This window comes from Anopheles merus, chromosome 3R (genome assembly GCF_017562075.2).
Source record: "Anopheles merus strain MAF chromosome 3R, AmerM5.1, whole genome shotgun sequence".
In the NCBI taxonomy this organism is placed as follows: domain Eukaryota; kingdom Metazoa; phylum Arthropoda; class Insecta; order Diptera; family Culicidae; genus Anopheles; species Anopheles merus.
Genome location: NC_054084.1, coordinates 43,135,023 through 43,148,172, shown reverse-complemented (window position 1 = coordinate 43,148,172; position 13,150 = coordinate 43,135,023). Strand labels below are relative to the sequence as shown.

Genomic DNA, 13,150 nt, shown 5'->3' with positions numbered 1-13,150 from the left:
ACCGTTCATCGGTACACTATCGGGGTAATTAATTTTTGATAATTGTTTGCCGAATCAATTGAGGAAATGGACGCTAAACGCTCCTTAGCAATAGCCCTAGATTGTGAATTGTGCGACGCTCTGGGAGATAAGCGGGCGCGGCTGCCTCGTTAACGTTAACCCACGCGATAAGACATCTCCTCCGGCAGCTGGGAGAAGATGATTTTGGGGGGTGTAAAATAAACGAAGCATAGCGGTATCTATCTTCATATTTACAGCCAAAAAGTGGGAACGGCAGCGCGATTAAAATGTTTTTAATTTATAGACTGTTTATACATACTGCCATTCTTTACCTACTGGTACAATGTTGCTCTAAAAAGTTGCTCCTTTCTATAACAATGTAAAAAATGTAATTACTACTATAGTGTTTGGCGCTACGCAATCCTTACTCAATCTTCATGTGTATTGTACCCATTCCGCGCTAAAATAGTTGCTGATTGCTGAGTGAAGCGAAGCACTTAAAATAGGACAGGAACAAAAAAATAATCCAGTGCCTTTCGTGCTTCAATAGCCGGATCGAGCCACGGCTTATCATCGGGTGGAGGATTTGTATTCCCTTTTTGCGTTGCACGTGGTAATCACGTCGCGTGAAGAAGGGGTGTGTTTGTCAAGTCCAACCTATTGGCACATGCCTAACGGCAGAATTATAATTGGTCTGTTTTTTTAAAACCCCGGTGCTATGATTAATCGGATGAATGATTAAAGATCGGGAGCAAAGCACATTTAGAGCCGTTTCCACCAGCACCGACCGGATTGTAGACATCTCCGATTCCGAAGCATATATGTTTATTTAACATTTACATTAATATATTGTGAAAAATGGTTTATATCTTTGTGTTTTGGTTGCTAGAGCGCTGATCGGCGACCAGTGCTGAGTATCATACGAGTGCATCGTAATAGTAGGAGGTTATTGTTTAGAGTTGTATGATTTCCACCTTGCGCTACCATTGCCAGGGGCTGGAACACTACCGGCAGACTTGAACGAACTTCGACTTCAGCCCGAGCAGCAGCCCATACCCGGGTAGCGATGCCCATTTGATGCAGTTAATCTCCAGATACTTATCTGGATCGCGCGGTAGACACAGCTTTATTCCTACCCGTTCTGCAAAGAGGCACAGTGGCGATAGATTGCGAATAACGTTTACATGCGCACATGTACAGCGTGTTCCACTTTTGGCACACCGTGAGCTAACTTACCATTCTGCGACACTGTGCCCGCTTCGGCACTGGAGCTCGAATCGTCCGGAAGGCCCAAGTTGACGCCTATCCTCCAGCGTCTGTCTTTGTCGAGAATGTATGCGTACTTGAGATTTCGGCGGCACCGCAACCCAACGGCAACGTACCGGCCGGAAGGTGAGAACGACAGCGATACAAAATTGGCGGTGAACTTGAACACAAAGATCGATTCGCCAAAGTTATCGCGCCGAAGGCTTCTAATTTCTATTTAAGCATTTTGTGTAAGAAAATAGAAAGAAAAATGGAAAAAGTATATAAAAGATAATTCATTATAAATCTAGTTTGTGATAAGCAAGAAACGATTATGTACATACCCATCTCTTTGACGGATCGAAACCGGACGGAAGCGACATACTGTTCGCACTGTGAGATAGCAACGTTCGAATCGTTGTTGATCAGACAGATAGTTATCACATTTTTCCAGTCTAAAAAAAGCAAACAAATAAAATTGAAGCGGTTGGGTAATCAAAACACGGCTTGGTTACACACCTTCTTTGAAGTCGGGTAGATCGTCCACATCGCCGTGGAACGAATCCAAATCCCAAGCCTGCAGCACGCAATGCTTCTCGGGCGATCGGGGCATTCCGCACATCTGAGAAATGTGATCCCACGTGTCGGGCAGTTCGGAAGGAGCAAGCGTATACAGCATGCGGCACACTTTGCGCAGCAGTTCGCCCAACAGGCTGAGATCAAACACATACCTGAAAAAAAAATAAAAACGAAAGGCAGTGTAATGTGGTGAGCTAATCGTTGCTTGTGTTTTCCGACCGATTCGCGGCAAAGCAACTTGAACGCAGCAAAGCAACACCTACTTGATGTAGCTCCTATGGCCTTGGCATATGTAGTTTTGGCATATCTTTCTGAAGTAGCTTAGCGGTTGCGTGAACAGTACCGTGCCCGGCGACCACAATCTTTGGCTGATCTCGGTCGAAATACACATCGTGTTGCTGTACCGATTTCGCGTTAGCAGTCCTTCCTCCAGTGCGTCAATCTTGCGAATCAACGACATTAGCGTCAGATTTAGATTCGATTTCTGTGAAACAAAGCAAAATATTAACCGATGCACGCCCTTGAAGCGCCCGTTGCGCGCATCGCACATTCCCCTTACCGTGCACTTGTCCGCCGGACCGACGGTCGGACTGCAGCGCACCTGCTCCCGCTTCTGGTTGATGGTTTGCAGCAGATGTATCCAGATAAGGCACTGCTTACTCATTTCCAGCTGCAGCAGATGGTCGACCTGCGTCGACAGCGTCAGCTCGAGCTTGTCCAACATCAAGCTAAGGCTGCGCAGGAACGACACCATCAGATACTCCGGCTCAACCTCCTCCACGTTCTTGCCGATGCCCGCCATCACGTGCGTTTGCGTTTGTGAAATGCCAGTAATCAGCCGCAGATCCTGCGTCACGTGCAGGAAGCGACACTTGCAATCGCTGTACATTCCCGTCGTGTACGTTTTGTCGTTCTTCCAGTCCCAAAAGATCACCTCGTTCATGCTGGTGAGCAGCAGATAGTTTTCCGTCGGATGAAAGCAAAGCGATCCGATCGGTTCCGGCTCGTTCAGCGTGCCAACGAGTTGGTTGTCCACGTACACCAGTACCGTACCGCCAAGCGTTCCGAACGCAATGATTTGATCGTTCGTTGGGTGAAAAGCCAGCGTCCACACGGACCGATCGCCGGTGGGATATTTGACTGAAAGTGAAGCGCCGGAATTAGCTTGCCGGAGTGTGTGTAGAGAAACGCAGAAATGAAATTATACTCTTACCAACTTTCTGTAACGATGCCGTTTGAAACACATTGACGCTTCGATTGGTCTGTACGGTGGCAGTGAGCAGCCTGGAAAGGATAACTTATGTTAAGCATTTCGAGCCAATACTCCCAATTTTCTCGCTCCCCAGCAGCCACACACACACACAATTACCCGTTATGGCTTTGTTCGATGTTGAAAACCGATTCCGTTTCACTGGCCAAATCGTTGATGGGCTAAAAAACCACGGCAAACAAAAATGAAACTGCATCAGTACCGCATAACAACAATAACAAAAAACATAAGCAACGCATCCAAGGAACTACTCCCGCACCTTACAAAGATCTTCCGTGCGCAGCCTGTTAAGCACCACCTGCTCGGCCACTTCAATCGCAAGCTGGTGAAACGTCTGCTCGCCACATCCGGCGCTGATGATAGCCGGGGTGGCCGACATTGCCGTCGCATTCCGTCGAATCTTGCGCGTTCGATAGCCCCGCTCGCGGTTGTCTAGCTGGTACACGATATTACGATCGATTTTATGCATCCTTTCGTTCGGCAGGTTTGCTGGAGCTGGCGGCAAAGATGGCTTGTACGGTGTTGGCAGCACCATTATTGGTTCTTACTCCGTGCCGGGTACCTTACTGCGTGCACACAAAGGAACAGGAAAGCGGAATTACTGTCCATTCCTTCTGCGGAGGGGCTGCGAGGGGGCCGTTTTCGCGGACCAAGCAGATTTTGTGTGTCGCAAAGCCTTTCGTTTCTCGAGGGGGGAAAAAAGGTAAACAAAAACCGCGTCCGACCCGCGGCACCAGTTTTTCAACTGTCAACTTGTCAAAATGTCGTGTTTTGCGCAACCTTTCGGAAGGTTGATTTGGCGCGCGTTGAAGAAGTGTCATTTAATTTTCGCGGTCTTTCACGACGAATCGTTTATGAAATTTTTATTTTTTGAAAAAAAAAAAACGGGTATGAAATGTGTTACGTATTTTACATTGATTCAATTGAATTTCCAAAATCATTTACATCGCGGGCATAGTTTTGCTGAATTTCGTACTACAAAATCCCAACCATCACCAATCATGCGAGGGACGATAGAGACATCGAGTTGGATGAGGAGTTATCGTTGAAAAGCAAATCTTCCGAATGCTGCGAAACTAAGCTATTGCATTCTTCGTATTCGCGCGCCATCTTCGGTATACGAACGATTGGACAATACCAATTGGTACGCTGCTCCAAACCCCATCCAACGTAGAAGCAGCGGAACTGTTCCCCATCGTTAAAGGTGCACAGTCCGGGCCACGTTTCCGACAGCCAGTACTGTAGCGCCTGTTCCTTCCGCTCCCACCAGCGTTCGGCCCTTTCCTGCAGCAACTCCTGATTGTAACCGACCACCGAGCTGTACATTCCGGACAGGCAGCGCACGAGCGATAGGTTTGTCTCTGACCCATTTATGTGACAATCGCGATGGGACGAAATTTTGCAAACCAGCGCACGCAACAAATTCTTCTCCAGGCCATCAAATGGCTTCACGATCTGGGGCACCGGTGCGTCCAGGTTTCCCTGCAGAAAGACGCGCAAACCCTCGGTGGCTTCGAGCTGCTCCAGAGTAATATCCGGTAGCACATGCCACGGTTGGGTGCGCGGATTTTGCGACACCAAAAACATTCGTTTGTTAAGCCGAGATTCTAGCTGGAGTCGTTCCAGCCGAATTCGCAGCATCGAGGCCGTCGAGTGTACGGACAGGCGGGAAGTGGCGCACGGATCGGTTAGCATCGTGGAGCTTTCATCCGAGGAAGGTTCCCCTGAGATACAAGACAACCGATCGATCAATTCTGTGAACATTGTTTCCATGTCCAGGCGACAGTACTGCTCTTCAATTTCCCTATCCACCAGTTGAAGCTTGTCTACTATGTGCTTCATCGCCGACTGAGCTAGATCTTCTAAAGACTCAGCAGTCAGGTGCTGCAAAATGTCTTCACTGCTTTGCTGGAGCGTCTTGTCGAGAACAATCTCGATTATGTCGGTTACAATTTCCGGCCGTTCTCCAATCACGCCCCGGTAGGTACAGTACTCGACACTTTTCTCTCGCAGCTCCACCTCCAGGACATAGTAATCGCAATGCAGTGACCTCAGGATGCCCCAGAATTCGCACGACACCGCCCGAGGATGGTCGCGAAGCGTACGTTCTATTTGTGCGCTGATAAAGTAATCGTACCCACGGGGAAGATCCCACCCTATCGTGTTCAATCCGTGTAGAATTAACACAGCAAGTTTGGAGTGATTGGAAACGGATTCATCCTCAATCTGGGTCAAGGCTTGCAACGTATGCTTAGCCAGCTGTGCTTGCTTCAGCAACGCGCTATCATCCCGGCGACCAGGTAGCAGGAACGGATCCGGGTATAGGAAATCAATTTTGGCTAGCCGACAATATTCCTCAAAATGATCAACTGCATCCGCCGGTGCATTTTCGAGTAAGTTTGTAACTAGCCGTACCAGTAAATCGTACCTGCGTGCAGAACAAAGCAAGACGCAGAACGAAGTGTGGGCCAGACCTCTCGGCAACTTTTTACGTGGGTAGAATACTTACAAATTATCACCATTTTTACCGACCTGACGACGCAGCAGCGCCTTGGAGCCGGATAGATTACTTTCAAGCGAATATTTGTCCTTCTTTTTCAAACACTCGAGCAGTTCCTTCTCGGTATGGTACACTTCATTTGGGGCAAAGTCTTTGTACTCCATATTTTATCCGAGCCGAATTTTTAAACCTCCGTACAGACCGATTTGCTCACCATGTTTCACCGTGCCAAAGCAAAAGCCTATGCGTACTTGATCCTGACGAAAAATTGAGCCAGGCTGATTGAACTTAAAACTCGATTTCGTTGCGGTTTCGCGTTGCCACTGTTGTGTTGTGAGATTGATATTTTTGTTTGCTTAAAATTATTGATAATTTTAACTTTTTCCCCCTTTTTCTGTTGCCATAATTGCCATAATTCGAAGCGAAATACATAGACAGCGCGCTGTCACTGCAATGTCAAACCCGACTTCGCTCGGACACGAGCGAAAATGGCCACCTGTATTTCGCCGAGCACCGCCCTCCCGGTTCACCGCCCCGCGGGCCTAAAAGCTGCACGCCGACAGCTTCTTGCTGCAAATCTGACAATATGGCGACCTTTCGCTTGGTTTATAAAAATCCAATTCAGCACGTGTATCAAAGTGCCAAACTTCAATCGTGAAAACGTACGTGAAAAACGGGAGAAAATGGGCTGAAAAGTGTGTCTACAGTGAGCGGAAACCAGCGTCAACCGGCAGCGATACGAATACGAACGGGATTTGGTGTATTTAGCGTGAAAATCGCGTTTGTAAAGTTTTGGCCCCTGCACGACGTGAAGTGATGGACGGCAGACCACAAGGCTGATGCAAACGCGGCGCTGTCACTGCTCGCACTCTTTCGCAGATTCTCGATCCAAAGTTCGACTATGCTGGAGATGGAGCGCAAGAGAGAAACACTGAAACTGGTGCAACAATGAAAGTGCAGAAAAAAGACCAATCGCTGGGAGCAAAGAAAAGGCAGGAGTTGCTTAAAATTAATGTGAAACTTAAAATCTGGTTTCCAGCGCACTTACAACACACCACCCTCCGTTCTTAGGGCGCAGTTGCAGTGCGCATTAGGAGGGTCCCCCCCCCCGATTCCGTCATCCGAGGCTACGGGTAGAGTTGTCCGTGTGGAAAAGACACATTTTTTTAAACTTTTCGTGGAACAATCTTCCTTTTATGCGGGCGCGGTGTGGAATCGATGGGGTGTTATCGAAACCGTTCGCATGTTGAATATGGAATATTACACGTTCAAATGGGACGTACGGCTCGATCACACCGTGTGCGTGTGTTTCCTTTGTTACATCGCTCCATTGTCCTGTGGTGCCCGAGATGAAGCGCGGGCCGATGATGATACAGCAGCAGCAAGACGAGCGCGATGATACGGTGAAACGCTAATTTTAGCGCTTTTCACGATCGCCGTGAGCGGTGTTTAGCTTGATAATGACATAGAAATTGCTCGACGGTCACCGAGTGTGGGACGATGGTTGATAAAGAGTGGTTCGGGAAAGGCGACGAGGGGCGCGTATCCTTGGCGACAAATTTTCGAACAATTTTCACTGCAATGCGTGGTGTGCTGCAGAAGTAGAAGTATTGCGAGCGGACACAGGTACACACACACATTCATTTTACAGCTTCGTGGGCCCGCTAGACGATCCAGAAAGCAACGGCGAGGAACGGACCCGACAGCTTCAACGGGACCAGTTTGTGAGGTTAGGTTTTTGCTGGACTGGCGATGGCACAGAAAGTGTAACCATTTTGCCTACGGGGGTGCAAAAGGGATAGAACAGTAGTACGTTGCGAAACAGAGTGCGAGGGATGAAAAGATACGATTCATTGGGTGGGGAGAGGGAGGGGGGGGGGGCGTTCACGGAGAAGTTGGGCTGACTCTCTGTACCAAGTTGTGCGGGGAAAAGCGCGCTTCATCCATGCTGCAGTCACCGCCGCACTGTGCGTGTTTTGTACCGTTATCGGGAAATTATGGATGTCCAGTGAAACGGCACACTCCAAAGAGGGAAATTGGAAGGAGGGGGTAGTTAAAAGAAGCGATTTGCGCTCCCCCAAAAAGTGACAGAGTGCACTTTTGGGGTCACTGTCGCTAAGGCAGTCGATCGATAGCGCAAAACAGCTTGTGCCTGGCTGGTAGAATAAATGTAATCACGGCGCCTACGTGCTTGAAACCAGTTACGACAGCTCCCGCTGCATTTGTTCGAACGGGTGACGACGAGTTGCGTGCTAGTCACGTTGCTTAGGTTTTGATAAATTTGTTCCAGGGCGCCCGGTTAGTCATCGATCGGACGGTTCGGGAAAGTGCAGTGACAGCAGAAATGAGCCAACTTTATCGCTGCTTGTTCTTGTCTGCTTCTTAGTTTACTGTACGAGTAATTACAGCAGACATTTACGATGCGGGGAAAGGGTGGTTGGGTGCTGTATTACTTGTGCAGCGCGCTGGAAAAATATTCAGCAACAAATTCATGCCCATTGTTCATTTCTTTACCATTATCCACAGTACCGCGCGGGGCCAGTAATCTTGGGCTAGGGAAGAAACCCGCGGCTATGAAGAAACGATAGAGCGAAAGAGACAGTGAGAACAGGAGCGCAATGCCGCGCGAAGCGGTGTAGAAAGAGCGAGACAGAGGATGCGTCACAAAAGTGACAGCTAGAAAGCGACGAAGGATGTCGGTTCCGGCCGGTATTTGGCCCCGTCGCAAGAGCGGTAGGCGTGAAAGAGAGCACACGAACGTCCGATTGGGGCAATGGAGCGCTTTTTGCGTATTCTGCTGGTGATGATGCTGGGCCATTCGCTCGTCCCGCTCGCTCGCTCGCTCGCTTTCTCGCTCTCTCAGGCGTTGAGTCATGGATGGTCGAAGCGCTCTGCTGGCTACGTTCGTGGCTACGCCATGCTTAGACAGTTTTGACAGAACGAAGCTAACGAGGGTAACACACACGCAAGAAAGGGTTTGTAAAATTACTACGTTTTAGGTTGTAAAAATTGTAACTGAACATTAGCCAGCAAACAGGGGAGCTAACTTGAGCGGGTGTGGAAGTTATTTTAGTGCAAAATATGGTATTGATAAGTTCGGCGAGAAATAGCAGCAGGATTTGTGTGGACGTATTGCGTTTCCATGTGCAATCTGATAACATCATGATGGTGCCCGTTCGGAATTCGATTGATTCGAACAAATCAGTGAAATCTTACAAGAGAAGAAATCAGACTCACCGAAAGTTTCTTCACAACCGCATGGGTTACTCATCTTACCGGGGTGCAATTATACGTCTTCACACAGACGCCGCCATGGACGGTCAACGCTCTTGACGATTCCACTGGGTAGGGAAGGGATAGGGCGACTCTGGCATGGCTTTTGTCCTATGTATATTGTGTGGTGCTGCATTTTATCTGCGTACATCCTTTAAGAACACGAGCAAAAAAGGACACCCACCATCGTCACCAAGGTCGTTTCGTGTTCGTATTGCGCTGTCGGTCCTGGTATTCACGTTCGTGTATCCTAAGCAGCAGAAAGAAACTAGTGAAATATTTTAAATAGCGTCACGCGAGTACTACTCCACACAAACACACATACATACGTCGCTCTTGTATAGATTGCGTACGTTGACGAGGATAAATGTTATGTTACTTTCTCTCTTTCACGCACAATTCGGTCTAATGATGTTCGATTCAATGATGATGATTGTGTGGATACACACACAAATCCTTACAATCTGCTTTTAAGACGGCAGAATGTGTATCAAACTTAGTAGACACTGAGTTGCTCGTCTCATTTCATCTTTCGGATAAATCGAACAATTCAAGTAAAAAATAAATTATCCGCTGCGTTCGAGCGTAAAGTTGTAAGCACGTAAAATGTAAGAAATGACAAGAGATGTCCTACGTGGAGGACGAGTAAGAAAAGACGTAGAAGCGCGTGATATGTGTGTGTTTGTGTGTAAACAACTGTAGAGGGAGCGTGGTGGCGGTGTACTGCGCGAACGCTTGTTCTGCTTGCTTGGGAACGGAAAGGAGGATCCTTTCCCTCAACACAGGGACACGTGGGAGCATGGTCAATAGGAGTTTGTTCAATCTAATATCTAATAACTTGTTGTCTTTCTCATTACCGATTATAACAACGTCATCGCCGCAGATGGATGACAACCGCCAGGAGCAGACGTACGATGGACCCGCCGGCATGAACCCAGACGGCATCATCGAGTCGAACTATAGCGAGTCTTATGACAACTTCGACCAGATGGGTCTGCGTGAGGAGCTCCTCCGCGGCATTTACGCATACGGTTTCGAGAAACCGTCTGCCATCCAGCAGCGCGCCATTGTGCCGTGCGTGAAAGGAAGCGATGTAATCGCACAAGCTCAGTCCGGTAAGTGTTGTTGGTTGCCACGTTTAGGGAATCTCTGCCAAAGAGAAGAGAGTGAGTGTTGTATTGGTTTGTAGTCACGCAACAGCAACAAAGCTTGGTGTGTGTTAGGTCGAGAAAGAGGGTGGGCTGGGGATCATCGTTGACGACACAGTAAGGGTCAAACGGAGTAGCAGTGCGCCAGCGAAAGGAATGCCGAAATATGTGTGTTTTCCGAAGGAGCATGCGTTCTTCAAGAAACAAGCGTGCACGACCGGTATGGTCAGAGACCTCAAACACAAAATATCGATTTTTACGAAGAATGTACATTGTAAGCAGCGGGATGTGGTGGTATGTGGTAGTATTCAGCCGTTCGATAATAGTATTTGAGATTAGGAGACTTTTCACAAATTAGTTAGGATGAAGATAAAATTTAATGTTCTTAAGAGAGTTCTTCTTCTTTGGAACAACAACCGCTGTCGGTCAAGGCCTGCCTTTACCCACTAGTGAAGTGAGCTTGGCTTTCAGTGACTTATTGTTACCATAGCAGGATAGTCAGTCCTACGTATGGGGGTACGGTCTATTCGTGGCTTGAACCCATGACGGACATTTTGTTAAGTCGTACGAGTTGACGACTGTACCACCAGACCGGCCCGAAAAGAGAAAAGAGAGTTACAATTCAATTTAAAATAAAAGGTCCATTTATTTAAATTTAGTAAAATTAGGGTCCGTTTTGTTTGAGCTGTTGCGATGTTGCTACCAAATCAATACATGTTCGTATTTTGCAAGCATCATTTTTTGAACATATAGGTAAAATCGTAACCTAATCCATTCTTACCTCAAAAGGTGGTGCAAGATCAACCAGAAAATGTACGCAATTTTGGAAATGTATGATCGAAAGTTCTAAATGGTCATATGTTTGTAAATGTGTTCTACAGCTACACACAGTCAAATTCAAACGTGTGGTGTGAATTAAATTCCTTTTTTTTTAACTAACGCTTTTCCCTTTCTCGCCTCCCGCACCGCAGGTACTGGAAAGACTGCTACATTTTCCATTGCGATCTTGCAGCAGATCAAGACCGAGATTCCGGACTGCCAGGCGCTGATTCTGGCCCCGACGCGCGAGTTGGCCTCGCAGATCCAGAAGGTCGTCATCTCGCTGGGTGACTTCCTGAAGGCGCAGTGCCACGCCTGCATCGGCGGCACCAACGTGCGCGACGATATGCGCCGCCTGGAGCAGGGCTGCCATATCGTGGTCGGTACACCCGGTCGTGTCCACGACATGATCTCGCGCAACGTGCTGCAGCCGAAGAACATCAAGATGTTCGTGCTTGACGAAGCCGACGAGATGTTGTCGCGCGGTTTCAAGGACCAGATTCAGGACGTGTTCCAGAAGCTGCCGGCGGACGTGCAGGTCATCCTGCTGTCCGCTACGATGCCGGCGGATGTGCTCGAGGTGTCCCAGCACTTCATGCGCAACCCGGTCAAGATTCTGGTGAAGAAGGAGGAGCTGACCCTGGAAGGTATCCGGCAGTTCTACGTCGACGTGAAGTACGAGGACTGGAAGATCGGCACGCTGTGCGATCTGTACGACACGCTGTCGATCACGCAGGCGGTCATATTCTGCAACACCCGCCGCAAGGTCGACCAGCTGACCGAGCAGATGACGGAGAAGACGTTCACCGTGTCCGCCATGCACGGCGACATGGAGCAGCGCGATCGCGATCTGATCATGAAGCAGTTCCGTACCGGCTCGTCGCGTGTCCTGATCACCACGGATCTGCTCGCCCGTGGTATCGATGTGCAGCAGGTATCACTAGTTATTAATTATGACCTTCCAACGCTGCGGGAGAATTACATTCATAGGTAGGTGTGCTGCGGGGACAACCGCCCCTCTGGCCTTTGTTAACCGACTCTGTTCGTTGCCTCTAACATGTTTTCGCGATTTTTTTCCGATCCGTTTTAGAATTGGACGTGGTGGACGTTTCGGTCGTAAGGGAGTTGCTATCAACTTCGTCACCGAACAGGACAAGCGGGTTCTCGCCGATATCGAGAAGCATTACAACACTACCATCGAGGAAATGCCAGCCAATCTGGCCGATATGATTTAAATTGCGGAAGTGCAAAATATTTTTGTTGTCTTTCCCCTCAAACGAAGAAACGAGCAAAGATAAATAACAACAGCAGCAGCAGCAGCAGGCCAGCGCCGCGCACCCGCATATAATAACCAAGAGTGTGTTGTGTCTCTCTCTTTCTCTGTTCGTTCTTCCGGGTGTACTGTTGTGGTTTGTTGTGTGGCCGGGGGTGGTGGGTGGTGGTGTGTTAGTAACTAAATATTGTAAGAAAGATTCCAGAGACATTTACGGAAAAGAAACAAGACGCGCAAGTGGCGGAAGCGCAGTGTAACGTCCGAGAGGGGGTTGGAGAATACAGGGGAGCAGTGTGAGGAAAGGGGAGAGTGTATTCGAGCCGCGTGCGTGAATCCAGCACATACACATTACCGCCGGTCTGCGTGGAGAAAACTACATCAGTAGCGCGCCGGAAGATTGCGATCGATCGAGCGACGAGCGAGAGCAGCAAGAGAAGCAACAATTCCGCAAATGGTAGCAGATCCAGTAATAACAACAACGCAGGAGAGAAGAATTGACACAAGGATACAGCAGATTTAGCAACCCAGCAGTCCGCAGTAGCAGCAGCAGGGGCACCCCATTTAGCGCCGCGGCTGTCTACGGAGAAAGATCATCCAGAAGAACAACAGCCACGTCCTTTCTATATAAACAAAAATAAAAAAATCACGGTGTAAAAGGAATTAATAACAGAAGAAAGCCCTAAATCTACTACTTTTATTGCTAATAAAATTATTCAAACCAACCAACACAACAACCAAGCTGCAGTGGCAGCAGAAAGACGATAAGCCTTGTTGGGATGTAATTGTGACAAGAAAAAACCAAGACGTGTCTTGCATGAGAATGCAAGCAAATCCTTCACACCGCTCGGGGAATCGAATTGGAATTTGGGAGGCATTTCGAATAGGAATGATGCGACGAATCAATCACTTTCCGATCGATACCGATCACAATCCGATACAATAGATGCTGTTCCGCCGAAGGTGAAAGCTAGGAAAGAAACGGAACGGATTTAAAAAAGCTAGAAAATAAGTATTTTATCGTAACAGTTCTACCAAACCATGCT

At 48.2% G+C, this 13,150-nt stretch overlaps 3 protein-coding genes across 5 annotated transcripts; 1 reads left to right on the top strand and 2 right to left on the bottom strand.

Annotated features, from left to right (window-relative positions):
- Positions 1-754: 754 nt before the first annotated feature.
- On the bottom strand, positions 755-3,853 carry LOC121595811. The gene is made up of 9 exons (XM_041920052.1): positions 3,354-3,853; positions 3,194-3,255; positions 3,038-3,108; positions 2,384-2,964; positions 2,088-2,308; positions 1,765-1,976; positions 1,590-1,700; positions 1,237-1,479; positions 755-1,141 (listed from the first exon to the last, which is right to left on the bottom strand). The coding sequence occupies exons 1-9, from the start codon at positions 3,627-3,629 to the stop codon at positions 1,005-1,007; spliced, it is 1,914 nt and encodes a 637-aa protein (XP_041775986.1). The 5' UTR covers positions 3,630-3,853; the 3' UTR covers positions 755-1,004.
- Positions 3,854-3,942: 89 nt separating this feature from the next.
- Positions 3,943-5,927, bottom strand: LOC121595812. The gene is made up of 2 exons (XM_041920053.1): positions 5,604-5,927; positions 3,943-5,522 (listed from the first exon to the last, which is right to left on the bottom strand). Exons 1-2 carry the CDS (start codon positions 5,756-5,758, stop codon positions 4,094-4,096), a joined length of 1,584 nt encoding a protein of 527 aa, XP_041775987.1. The 5' UTR covers positions 5,759-5,927; the 3' UTR covers positions 3,943-4,093.
- Positions 5,928-6,147: 220 nt separating this feature from the next.
- LOC121595813 (eukaryotic initiation factor 4A) lies at positions 6,148-12,833 on the top strand. Of its 3 annotated transcripts, none has more exons than XM_041920054.1 (4): positions 6,148-6,256; positions 9,751-9,982; positions 10,987-11,824; positions 11,925-12,833. In XM_041920054.1, exons 2-4 carry the CDS (start codon positions 9,751-9,753, stop codon positions 12,067-12,069), a joined length of 1,215 nt encoding a protein of 404 aa, XP_041775988.1. In that variant the 5' UTR covers positions 6,148-6,256; the 3' UTR covers positions 12,070-12,833. The 3 variants fall into 3 exon arrangements, with proteins under 3 accessions (XP_041775988.1, XP_041775989.1, XP_041775990.1); XM_041920055.1 differs by lacking the exon at positions 6,148-6,256 and adding an exon at positions 8,478-8,569; XM_041920056.1 differs by lacking the exon at positions 6,148-6,256 and adding an exon at positions 9,376-9,475.
- Positions 12,834-13,150: the final 317 nt, after the last annotated feature.

Excerpts from the sequence above, each read along its gene's own strand:
- LOC121595811 (XM_041920052.1), bottom strand. The coding sequence starts at position 3,629 with ATGGTGCTGCCAACACCGTACAAGCCATCTTTGCCGCCAGCTCCAGCA. Across the intron at positions 3,109-3,193 it reads ATCGAACAAAGCCATAACGG|GCTGCTCACTGCCACCGTAC; the intron begins GTAATTGTGTGT and ends TATCCTTTCCAG. Across the intron at positions 1,480-1,589 it reads TCGATCCGTCAAAGAGATGG|AAATTAGAAGCCTTCGGCGC; the intron begins GTATGTACATAA and ends ATGCTTAAATAG.
- LOC121595812 (XM_041920053.1), bottom strand. The coding sequence starts at position 5,758 with ATGGAGTACAAAGACTTTGCCCCAAATGAAGTGTACCATACCGAGAAG. Across the intron at positions 5,523-5,603 it reads GGTAAAAATGGTGATAATTT|GTACGATTTACTGGTACGGC; the intron begins GTAAGTATTCTA and ends TTCTGCACGCAG.
- LOC121595813 (XM_041920054.1), top strand. The coding sequence starts at position 9,751 with ATGGATGACAACCGCCAGGAGCAGACGTACGATGGACCCGCCGGCATG. Across the intron at positions 9,983-10,986 it reads AATCGCACAAGCTCAGTCCG|GTACTGGAAAGACTGCTACA; the intron begins GTAAGTGTTGTT and ends CCCGCACCGCAG. Across the intron at positions 11,825-11,924 it reads CGGGAGAATTACATTCATAG|AATTGGACGTGGTGGACGTT; the intron begins GTAGGTGTGCTG and ends GATCCGTTTTAG.